The sequence below is a fragment of the Hylobates moloch genome, unplaced genomic scaffold (genome assembly GCF_009828535.3).
Source record: "Hylobates moloch isolate HMO894 unplaced genomic scaffold, HMol_V3 SCAFFOLD_28, whole genome shotgun sequence".
Taxonomy (NCBI): Eukaryota; Metazoa; Chordata; class Mammalia; order Primates; family Hylobatidae; genus Hylobates; species Hylobates moloch.
Window position 1 is genome coordinate 538,162 of NW_026652303.1, and position 12,693 is coordinate 550,854.

At 38.8% G+C, this 12,693-nt stretch overlaps 1 protein-coding gene across 1 annotated transcript in view; it reads left to right on the plus strand.

The window, feature by feature from the left end:
* The window catches only part of LOC116463171 (regulator of G-protein signaling 17), a 120,530-nt gene that overhangs the window by 82,741 nt on the left and 25,096 nt on the right, over positions 1-12,693 (plus strand). Inside the window, exon 2 of the mRNA XM_032146157.2 lies at positions 2,420-2,563. Within this exon, the coding sequence (XP_032002048.1) occupies positions 2,445-2,563 (119 nt within the window). The 5' untranslated portion in view covers positions 2,420-2,444. The remainder of the gene's footprint in view (positions 1-2,419; positions 2,564-12,693) is intronic.

Genomic DNA, 12,693 nt, shown 5'->3' on the forward strand with positions numbered 1-12,693 from the left:
AATAATTGTACATATTCATGGGGTACATAATGATGTTCCAGTACATAAAATGTAGAGTGATAAGGTCAGGGTCGTTAGCATATTCATCATCTTAAACATTTATCGTTACTCTGTGTTAGGAATTTTCAAGATCCTCTTTCCAGCTATTTGAAACTATATATTATTGTTAACTTTAGTCATCCTACAGTGATGTAGAACACTATAACTTATTCCTCCTATCTAGCTGCCATTTTATATCCCTTAAAAAATGTATCCATATCCCTCCCTTACTCCTACCCTTCCCAGCCTCTGGTATGCTATGTCCTTCTTTTTACTTCTATGAAATCAATGTTTTTTTAAACTTCTACATATGAGTGAGAATATGTGGTATTTAACTTCTGTTCCTTGCTTATTTCACTTAATATAATATCTTCCAGTTCCATCCATGTTGCTGTGAATGACAGGAGTTCATTTCTTTTTAATGGCTAAATTAGTATTCCATGATGTATATATACCGCATTTTCTTTATTCATTAATCTGGTTTTGGACACCTTGGTTGATTCCATATCTTGGCTATTGTGAATAGTGCTGCAATAAACATGGAGGTGCAAGTATCCAAAAGGCATCCAAATTGGAAAAGGGGAAGTCAGATATGTTTTATAATTTATTGTTCTCCCTTTTAAATTGTATTCTTTATCACATTGTTTATCTTAAATATATGTTTGTTAAACTAATTTTAGGTGATTCTGTTATTAGCATTTGATCAGGAATATATTAATCTCCTAATTGTTGAGTTGGTTGTCTGTTTTCTGGTGTTAATATGGATTTTTGCTTTCAGGTAACACATTGAGTGAGAGATGTATTTCTTACTGTCACTTACTCTTCATAATGTAATGCTTTTCATTTGTTTCCACTAATCCTGTAAGACCCTTAGTCTTGAAGCAGCTCTTTTATCAGTATCTCAGAATTCCCTGCCATCTGGCAGTGATTTTGGAAAATTCCCTGACCCAGTCACTGAACAAATAAGCTGATTGGCTGAAGTCTAATCTGGATGGCTTTCTCTGCATCCTATCCTTTCTGCAACTCGGCATCACTGAATAGTAGAAATTGTTTTTTCAGTACCTTTTTATGAATGGCACAATCACAGCCCCTGATTTTATGCAGGCAACCTGGAATCAGATTCCCACTCCTCATAGGGGAGCATCTGACACCTCACTGGAGTGTGGGACTGTTGCCCGCTTCTGTTTCAATATCTGAATAGCATAATTACTGTGGCTTTAGGCCCCATTTACCTACCACTGTGGTTTTCTACTCTGTTTCTGGTCGAAAAATATGTTTATCTGGTTTTCAAGAATACAGTATTTTTTAAAGTGGTTTATCATTGTATTCAGAACTGAAAATATAATTGTAAAATAATGAGCTCATAATGCCAAAATAACCGAAGCACTTTATAGTTTTAAGTACTGCTCTCAGCCACACGTTTGACAATATATGTGTATGATTTACATACATTGCATATTTATGAAAAACATCATTCAGTAGATTGCATTACTTTTTCTAAGAGTTCATGCTACATTTGATATTACTCAAAGACAAAACTTTTTATTTTAATCCTCAATACAGTCTTAGATCAGGATTGGTCCTATAAATAGGTAGCAACTCATTTGGCCTCATTTATAAGATCATAGATAGGACATTCTGTATCCCAATATTTATTTTATCTGCCATGATACATAAATTCCACCAGAGTAATTCCCCTGAATTTGATGACTTTTATTTTCCCCCAAGTCTCTGTTAAATAAAAATAAAGTTGGGGGATGGAAGAAGAGAAGCTAATGCCTTTGCAACACTGACACCTCACAGAAGATCAGGCCTTTTGGTAATGTTATTAAGGTTAGGCCTCTGGAGGATGAGTCAAAAGTGCCAAAGGATATTGTGTTTCAAAGGAAGTGAGAGGGCGCCAAGAATAAACTTGATCTTCCTCATACTCTTATGTAGTTAGAAACCATGCAACAATCATTTATAAAGCTCAATTTACCTTACTGTAAACATTAGTGGAAAAACGAGTTACATACACCCTCTATAATCACTGAATGGTGTCCATAGAAAAGGCAGATTTAATCATTGTTGAGTAAAGAAGGAAGTTAAAAATAAATTTTCAAACCTTATCATATTTACTTTACCAACAATCTTGATTACATGGTAACTTTGTTGCTATAATTTGATGCAGCAGATCAAGGTAGACGTTCCTCCCCAAAGTTTTTAGTATATTCTTCTAAAAAGTTTTCCTGAGAATTTTTAGTTTGACTTCTCAAGCTTCCTTGTTTTACCTTTTCTTAAATTACCTCCCTCCTCCCTTAGTGAAATGAGACTTCCTTCAGCATAGGCAACTTATCCTTATTGCTTTTTTCATACCCAATTTTTTTTTTATCTCTTTCAGCCAACTGGGTCCTGAAGTAGCTGAAATGCGAAAAAGGCAGCAGTCCCAAAATGAAGGAACACCTGCCGTGTCTCAAGCGCCTGGAAACCAGAGGCCCAACAACACCTGTTGCTTTTGTTGGTGCTGTTGTTGCAGCTGCTCCTGGTATGTCATGTTACCTGTAGGATGCCACACCCAGGCTTGGCAGGCACTAGCGTGAACATGCATGCCAACTCTCAGAACTGTAGAAACTGCTCAACATGTCTTTTTTTGTTCTTTCTTTGCAAGTAGGACTTATTGAACACTATCATTGGTTTAATGCAAATAATTTCACAAACAAAATATATAATATTTCCCCAAAATCTACATTTAAATTGATAGTAAGGTAAAAAAAAATGAAGAGGTGTTTTATATCATGTTTTTCTCCATCCATGCTTCTTAAAGATATGGGTAAAAATGAGATTTTAGTTACATTTGTATTTATCAATAAGCAATATTCTCCAATGTTACAGTCAAGAACATTAAAATAACATCTAGTAATATTGCATGTAGTATTGAATTTTTTTTTTTTTTTTAGTTCTCTGCTGCTACTTGATAGGGTGTTGAGCATTCAGCTGCATGACCAGATAACTGTAAGTCAGGGTAACAACCTCTGCCCAGAATTACTGCCAATAAGGACAGAGAGAAGAGTCGTTGACTCACAACTAGCTATCTAAAAGGTCAGTGGCTGTGCTTGGAATGAAGTCCAACTCAGTTCATTGTAAAATCCTGAAATTAGAGCCAGAGAACCTGCTTCCCATTGTAGTGTTATCACTGGCAGTCTCTGGGACATCATGCAAACTCATAATCTCTTTGTCCTTTGATTTCCTCATTGGCAAAATGATGAAGAGTTAGACAAGCTAATTCCCAAGGTGCCATCTAGTGCTAAATGTCCATGATCCAGGGAACTCAGAGAACCTGCTCGAGTTCCGGATTCATAAAGTGCCTGACATTTATGCAGATGAGATTCCTCAGGGGGATGCTAGACTTTATGGAAGACATTTTGGGGTCTTTTAACATCCAGTTTACAAGTGGATCTTCTAGCCCAGCAGTGGTCTTCTGGGTCTCCCCTGACTACTTCAGAACCTAGAGAAAGGCCCATATGTTGGAGTCATCTCTCTGTGTATTATCTCTACAGATTCCCAACATATTTTGAGGTTTTTTTTTTTTTGATATGGCAAAATGTTGTATCGTTGTGGCCAAAATAGAAGGTAAAGAGGGCTGTACTAGAGTGGTACCCTTGGTGATGAACAAGCTCCATCCACTCTAGAAAACTCCAGTTTCAGAAAAACATCAGACATTGTAGTAATCTGGAAAGCTTAAGTAGTTTTTGTAAATATCAATATTGCTTCCCAGATGATGATTCTTTGTTACAGAAAGTCATACTGTATTAGTCCATTTTTATGCTGCTATAAAGAAGTACCTGAGACTGGGTAATTTATAAAGAAAAAGAAGTTTAATGGACTCACAGTTCCACAGGGCTGGGGAGGCCTCACAATCATGGCAGAAGGTAAAGGAGGAGCAAAGGCATGTCTTACATGGTGGCAGGCAAGAGTGCATATGCAGGGGAACTGCCCTTTATAAAACCATCAGATCTCGTGAGATTTATTGACTGTCATGAGGACAGCATGGGAAAAAACCATCCCCATGATTCAATTACCTCCCACCGCATCCTTCCCATGACACATGGGGATTATGAGAGCTACAATTCAAATGAGATTTGGGTGGGGACACTGCCAAACCGTATCATATACATAATTTGTTTTCTTTCATTATTAAGCCTTAATAATTTAAGATGGAGGAAACAGAGTTTGAGATGAAGTAAACATTTCAATCATAGTTGTGTAGTGTTTTTCTGTGTCATGCCTAAAGAGATTATCTAGCTCTGGCCTTAATCTGTGAAGTACCATGTAGTGACTTACTATAGTGGTTCTGAAGTCAAACTGCCGGGGTTCAAATCTTATCCTCACCCATCTCTATCTGCATGACTTTCAGCAAGTTAGTTAAATGCCAGTAATAAAAATCCCTGCCTCTTAAGGTCATTGTAAAATTAAATGAGAGAAAATACATAACAAGCCAAGAACAGTGTCTGACACATAGTAAGCATTTAATAAGAGTTAGCTCTCTGGGCTATGGAACACTTCATATTGGAAAATAAAGATCACTTTAAAGAGGAACTGGCTTGAAATACTGTTTTAAAAAAAGATCAGTTTGTAGCTATAACACAAAAATTATCTTGGAAAAGAAAGCTATTTTATTTTAAATTCTGTATAAAACATCACCAATATATTGTTACATAAGGTTGAGGAATAGTCTTCTAGTGCTCATTTGCACTATACCAGATTCCTGTAATCGGTGTATGATTTTCCTTAGCTGCCAAAACTTATTTCTAAATTGCTTTGGGATTAAAACACCAGAACAGATAGAATACTGAAGTTTCTTTGTGCTATATGTATTAGCTGCCATATAAATATTTAGTGAGATTTGCTTTTATCAATTTTTAAAGGACACATTAAATAACAAAACATTTAATATTAGCACATGAGCAAGAGATTATTGCAGTACACAGACAATAGATGAAGAACAAAACAGCTTTTGGAAGCTGCATCAACTCTCTACACCTCTAGAGTAGATCCCCAAACATTGGGTACATTGGCTGCATGCTCTGTTAGCTCTAGACTAGCAATGCCCTTGTCAGGAACTGCATTTGTTGTCAATGAGCATTGGATGCCTGAGTCTAGGCCATAAAATATACAGTCTATAAATTTACAAGTCCTTCTATATATGATAAATGATATAAAATTTCTAAGTATTATAAACCACTTGATTATTATTTATTTATTTATTTGTATTTGAGACAAAATCTGCTCTGTCATGCAGGCTTGATTGCAGTGGCACAGTCACAGCTCACTGTAAGCTCCAACTCCTGGGCTCAAGTGATCCTCCCTCCTCAGCCTCCCCAGTAGCTGGGACTACAGGTGCATGCCACCACACCTGGCTAATTTTTTTTTTTTTTTTTTTTTTTAGTGGAGTCAGTGTCTTGCTATGTTGCTTGGGCTGGTCTTGAACTCCTGGGCTCAAGCAATCCTCATGCCTCAGCCTCTCGAAGTGCTGAGATTTACAGCCATGAGCCACTGTGCCTGGCCACTTAATTTTTTTAAAAGGATAAAAGTTAAAGTTCCTTGAACTATGGATTTTAATTATGACTATATTGTCTTACTGCAAATGAAAATGTCCTTTATCCGTATGTTTTTAAAATATCATTATTTTTATACTTCAAGTTTATAAAAGAAAATTGTAAAGGCTTTCTGGAGTAAAAAGAAAAAGAAATAAATGTTCTCCAGATTTTCCAGGCTAGGTCAAAGGAGCAGAACAAAAAGAAACACTAAAAATGTAATTTAGGGACTAAAAAAAAAAAGTTAGAAATCAAAATATGAAGTAACTGTCATTCGTGAATGGGACCAGTTGTCATGTGGCTGAATTTACTTCCTTTTAAGGAAATAGAGTGGTAGGAAAATAAATTTTTGTATCTAGTAATAAATATAAATACCTCACCCTAAGCTTCATGTTATGGGTTTTTTAACAGTGTAATATTTCCCTCAAATTCGCACTTCTCATTCATATTTCATTGTCAGCTCATCTCTCATTTTTAAATTGATTCCTGTCTTTATAACATTACCACCACATTTTTGTGGGGGAGGATACAGAGAGTGAGTACGTAACTGCTGAATGTTTCCAGTTTCTTTCAAAATTCTAAACTGTTTAGACAGGCTTCATAGTGATTTAAGCTGACCCATTCTCTATCTCTGTCATAGAGGCACTTTCTCCCCCCACGTCAGTCTCTTTCCTTATCTCCCTTTTCTCCTCATAGCCCTTGAAATTAAAGAAGAGAAAACAGGAGGATGAGGTTTAGGACCATTGACATCCTTAAATACACAAGCAATGGATGCCCAAATCCAGGGCATAAGATGGACACTCTATAAACATGCAAGACCTTCTATTCATGGGACTAAGCTAGGGTGAAGAGACCATTTTGTCAAGACCATTTGTTTACAGGTTCAAGGTTGACACTGGCAAGTGGAATGTCTTGTTTCTTCAGATAGTAACCTTCTTCCCTTTTCTTTATAAGAAAGAAAACTTTGAAAGATACTGAAGGCTCCTCTCAAACTGCCTTCAGTCAGGACAGTGTGAAACAGTGAGGTTGTTCAGATGCTCACAGGTGAGATAACACATATAAAAGTGCAGGGCAGACTAGAAACTGCTGTGTGCTTACAAAAAGGAGGGGCATCGAAATGGCCACAGGAAAGGTAGAGCTTTCAAAGTTTATTATGAGCTTAAAGCTTATGTTCAAATTGTCCTACGAACTCTCTTGCAACATCATTCAGAGGTTGCATTAAAATAACCCATGCTACTTTTTCACGTAAAATCTTCAGGTACGAATTCCTCTTTTAACACTGATGCTTCTGTGGGTGTCCCATCAAGCAAAACAGGGTTCCCTGTGTGAAAATTAGAACTTCAGAGACCTCAGCTACCATCTCTCCAAAATGTTTACGTTGCCCTCTGCTTGGCATATCATGGTGGTGAGATGACGGCTGTGGAGGGGAGAAGAATGAAGTATCACTGGCCACAGCCCTGGCTCTAGCTTGCAGTTTCCAAGAGAATGGTTCTGTCTTTAGCTACTTTATAAATTAGACTTAGGTATAAGCTTTCATTTGAAAAAAAAAAAAAAGTTTGGAAAATGTTGTGTCTATTTTTACAGGTAAGGAAACGGATGGCTTGCTGATGTCAGTAGGCCCATTAGGGATCGAGGTGGAACTGAGATGCAAGCCTCTGAATGTCTAGTCCATTGTTTCGTCCACTTTAATGTGACACTTCCAAACTTTTCATTTCCAGGTTTGATATAAGCCATTTCCAAATACAACTTTCTCAGTTGAATTCACAATCTCATGCACTCCCGGGTATTGCCCACGAGATTTGGCCCACTGCACTGGACTCTTCTCAAGAGAGATTGGTCACAGACCGAATTTAGTAAATTAACTAGCCTTTTGAAAGCTAAAATTGTCTCTCTTTTGGATACATTAGTTCCCAGAGTTTCCAGACCATGGGATGGATCTCACTGAGTAAATGTTAAGTGCTTCATAAATATGCTTTGGGCTGCCCCTCCCTCCATTTCTAACAAGTACCATGGCCTCTATAATTCAAAACAGTGCAAAAATAATGTCCTATTTTATCCTCTGATGCTGTCACACTTTAGCTCTCTGCCAAAGGAAATACTAAGATGCATGCTTTAAAAGTCAAAGGATATTTTTTGAAAGGAAAAACAAAAATCCATGCCTGCACCATGGTAAAGAAACCACTCCCTGGAAATAAAACTCCTCACACATGCAAGGTGAATCATTTCATCTGAGGCACCAGGGAATACATGGTTTCCTCTGTGCCTGTCACCCTTGGAGAGCTGATTCATCTCACATGGCAGAATATGTTATTCCTGCAGAATAACTCACACTGCACAAGATTTCCAGAGTACTTGTAAACAGACCATCATACATATCACTTACAAAGTAGCAATACAGAAGTCTCCAGTTTGGAAATTCCATCTTGCCATGGCATGGGTAAATTTCCTCAATGTTTTTATCAGTTATATCAACTTTACACAATCAAAAGACATCTATCAAAATGAACCCAAGTTTCTCAGGCCTACACAAAACCAGAGTGGACAATAGGACTATGGACTGAATGAGAGTTAATGGTAGAAGGAGCCTCACTCTGGTGAAGAAGTCCAGAGTCCCAAGAAGCCAGGAGGAAGAAATTGTAGATAAAGAGGTGGCAGGTGCATTTGTTGACAGGGCTCTGCACAGTGAGGTCTGCTGACCTCAGATACCCCAGTCAGCTTCAAGGTTCAGACCGGGACAGAAAACTCAAATTTCAGCCAAAGCTGACTCACTGTACGTGGCAATGTAGTGAGGACTATGTCTGGATGGGCCAGGATGTACCAGAGTTTCAGGGATGACCTTGGTAATGGACTGGTGCTGTTCATACCCGTGGCCATGGCTCCCTCTGCCCTAGAGAAGGCTGAACACATGAAAGGTCAGAGTTTGACTCACCAACCCACTGAACCATTTTTTATACGAGTGATACTCCTGTCTGCCCCATGTTTTTGTTTTTTAGGTTAATACCTTCGGTAAAAATTATATTACATAGATCTTGTATTTGAATTCACAAAACTCCATATTGGTCATTGCTGCCAGGCATTTTTGTAAACAGATAACTGAAATTTCATGCATTAAAATAGCAAAAAAATAGGCCAGGTGTGGTGGCTTATGCCTGTAATCCCAGCCCTTTGGGAGGCCAAGGTGGGTGGATCATGAGGTCAAGAGTTCGAGACCAGCCTGACCAACGTGGTGAAACCCCGTCTCTACTTAAAATACAAAAATTAGCTGGGTACGGTGGCGTGTGCCTGTAATCCCAGCTACTCAGGAGGCTGAGGCAGGAGAATCGCTTGAACCTGGGGGGCTGAGGTTGCAGTGAGCCAAGATCGTGCCACTGCACTCTAGCCTAGGCGACAGAGAGACTCTGTCTCAAAAAAAAAAAAAAAAAAAAAAAAAAGCAAAAAATACGTTTTGGCTTACATTATTTGGCCAGTATTAGTAGGTGTTTAATATTTGTTGAATGGGTGATGGATTTGTATTTGCCAATTGAGCCTACTTTATGAAATATAAAAACTTGTGTCACAGAAATTCTTTTCAAAAATTACAGGCACATTCTCCCAGGCCACCAGATTTTTTTAATGCACCATTTTTTCTTCATGCTTCTGTGTGTGTGTGTGTGTGTGTGTGTGTGTGTGTGTGTGTGTGTGTATGTGTGTTTTAAAGGTAGTAGTACTACTAATTAGTAGTACAGAGGGGCATGAATTTGCGGAGGGAGCACTAAATCTGTTTAGCCTTTCTGGGATATAAAGTCAAGAAGAACAAAATAGAAGACTAGGGAGATAGGCAATGACAAATAATCAAATATCTTTTACACCTTATTAAGGAGTTTACACCTTTTTAGAGATGGGAAGCAATTGAAAAGTTTTAAGTAAGGAGGGGACAAAGTCCATTTTATATTTTAAGCATTCTCCTGAGGGAAGGGAAAATGTATGGAAGAAAATACAAAAAGTAAGGGGGATGTTAAGAGACTTTTATAATAGCCTTGGTGAGAGATAGTGGGGCCCAACAGAAAGAGACAATAAAAGGGATGGAGAGAAGTACATATTCAAGAAAAAATTAGGATATACTGCCAAGAATTAGTGATAGACAAGAAAGAGAAGGATGACTCCATATTGCTTGCATGAGTAGCTGGGTTGCTGGTGATCCTATCAAATGAGAGGGCACTGCAATAGGAAGTTATTTAGGCCAAGGATACAAAGATGAGTTCAACTTGCTCTGATTGAGGTATCCAAGAGTTAGTTGTATAAATGAATTTGAAACTTGCAAGGCAAGCATGGATGAAATATGACAATCTGGGACTCATCAGTTGCAAGAGATGAGAATGATTGGCACTGGTAAGTATTCCAGGGTGAAAAGCAGGGAGCTACAGACAGAAACCTCAGGACACACCACATTTAAAGAACAATGGAGGAGTGAGAGAGTTGCAAACACAGTGGAGAAGAAGTGATGTGAGAAATGACATGCAAAACGCAGCAAGGGGGCTGGGCACAGTGGCCCACAACTGTAATCCTAGCACTTTGGGAGGACATGGCAGGAGGAAAGCTTGAATCCAGGAGTTCGAGACCAGCCTAGGCAACATAGTGAGTCCCCATCTCTACAAAAAATTTTTAAAATTAGCCAAGTGTGGCCGGGCGCGGTGGCTCATGCTTGTAATCGCAGCACTTTGGGAGGCCGAGGCGGGCGGATCACGAGGTCAGGAGATCAAGACCACAGTGAAACCCCGTCTCAAAAAAAAAAAAAAAAAATTAGCCAAGTGTGGTAATACACACCTGTAGTCCCAGCTACTCAGGAGAGTGTTGTAGGAGGATGGGTCGAGCCCAAGAGTTGAGGCTGCAGTGAGCCATGATCACATGACTGCACTCAAGCCTGAGTGAGACCCTGTCTCAGAAAAATAAAATAAAACACAGCAAGGGACTGTTACAGAAGCCAGGAGAATTGAGAGTTTCACAAAGGGAAATGTGAGGTTGCAAATACACCAGAGAAGTCCAATACAATAAGAATCATAAAACATTCTGTGATTTGACCAACCAGGGGGGCTTCTTGGTGAACTTTGAGAGAACCAAGTTCTTGGTGAACTTACAGAGAACGAAGCTTCTCTGTAAGATGTGCAACGAGGAAGAACTTGCAGAAAGAAAAGCTACTGACAGAGAAGATGAGTGAGCCCCTCTTTGAAGACTCTAAGACTCCATATGCTCCTCCTTCAAGGTGAAGGTTTGCTTTGAGAGAAGTTGGAGTTTCCTTCCTGACTCATTCAAAGCAAATTATTCATTTTCCAAGGCAATATGAAATTCAACCATTCCAAATCCAGGTCAACTTTATTAGCTACCTGGACAATATTTAACGACTTCCTCCAGAAAATTCCAATCAATAATGCAAAAATGAGGTTGACTTCTTTGCTACCCTTATTTATAAAATTTCATAGTTGCGTTACACCTGATTAAGTATTAACCCTACTTTTGCTTCTCTCATTAAAATTCTTCATTATTTCTTATGGGCCTAACCTACTGTCTTTCATGGTCTAGGTGTGGTAGACCTATTACAATCTGCCTGCTATTTTAGGACATAATTCAATAATTACTTGTTCTGTTTTTGTCAGATAAGACAATCAAATTCACTTTTTGTGAAAATGAAATTGATTTTATAATTATGCTGGACTGGGTGCTATAATTTATATCATGTATAAATGCTATAAAGTCCATATCTTTGTTTCAGATATTAATATATTATGTATTAATGTACATCTTTTTGCATGGGAACATCTGTTCCTAAGTGAAACACAAATTTCTGTCACTGACACTTTGTGTATAAAGCAATATACTTTTATTTTTTTGAGAGAGTCTTGCCCTGTCACCCAGGCTGGAGTGCAGTGGTGCGATCTTGGCCCACTGCAACCTCTGCCTGCCAGGTTCAAGCAATTCTCTTGCCTCAGCCTCCCAAGTAGCTGGGACTACAGGCATGCACCACCACACCTGGCTAATTTTTTTTGTATTTTTAGTGGAGACAGGGTTTCACCATGTTGGCCAGGCTAGTCTCAAACTCCTGACCTCAAGTGATCTGCCTGCCTCAGCCTCCCAAATTGCTGGGATTGTAGGCGTGAGCCACTGCTCGCAGCCAAAGCAATATAGATTATTTAAAAGTACAGAGCCATTTAACTGCCAATTCCATAGTAATAGTGGAACAGTAACTTCATGTGTTTCGTTCTAGAGGTAGTCTTGCCATATTTGACAATTACGTAAATTCTAATGGCATGTCTTTCTTGGAAAGCTGACTTTCAAGAGGCTGTATGGGATAAGGAAAGACCAATGGCACTGGAATTTTACAGACCTGAGTACATTCCAGTTTTATCACATGTAACTATGAAACCTTTGGCAAGTTACTTACTACCTCTGAGCCTCGGTTTCTTCCTCGGTAAAATGCGATTACTAATGTACACAAATCCCTGCGTAATCCTTTATTGATAGGTATTATTTCTGTCCCTTTTCAAGTCTCAGGCCCAGAGGAATTTACCAGACTGTGTAGGACCTGGCTATTGCAGATCCTACAGACCTGGCAATGTTCTGTTTGCATGTTGTCAGTTAAGGTAGCAGATGCTGTTTCTTCAGTCTGTATCACTTCGCCCTTCCCAACTCACATTAATCGGCACAGGTATATGTCAGAGCAACCCCGGAGCATGCACTGCACAGCTACAGGACTCCCAGAGTGTTGTAACTTTCATATAGCAGGATTTTGTTTCTCTACAGATCAAGATTGTTGTCTTCCATGGTGTCTGTTCTCAAGGAAGCCCCGCACATTCATCCTATACGTATTCACACACACACACTAACTGGAAAATGCGAGGGAAAGGATGAATGGGTAGATGAATGAGCAGTCCTGCCAGCTATCAGATATATTTCTGAATATTCACTAACAGGGTTTTAACTTTTTCACTCTCCTTTTTATGATAGGGACCCAGCCTTCTAAAGTCAGAAGCTTGAGCTCCAACTGAACTAATGCACTTGACACAGATGATCGCATGCCATTTTAATAACAGTAACACTATTATTGCTC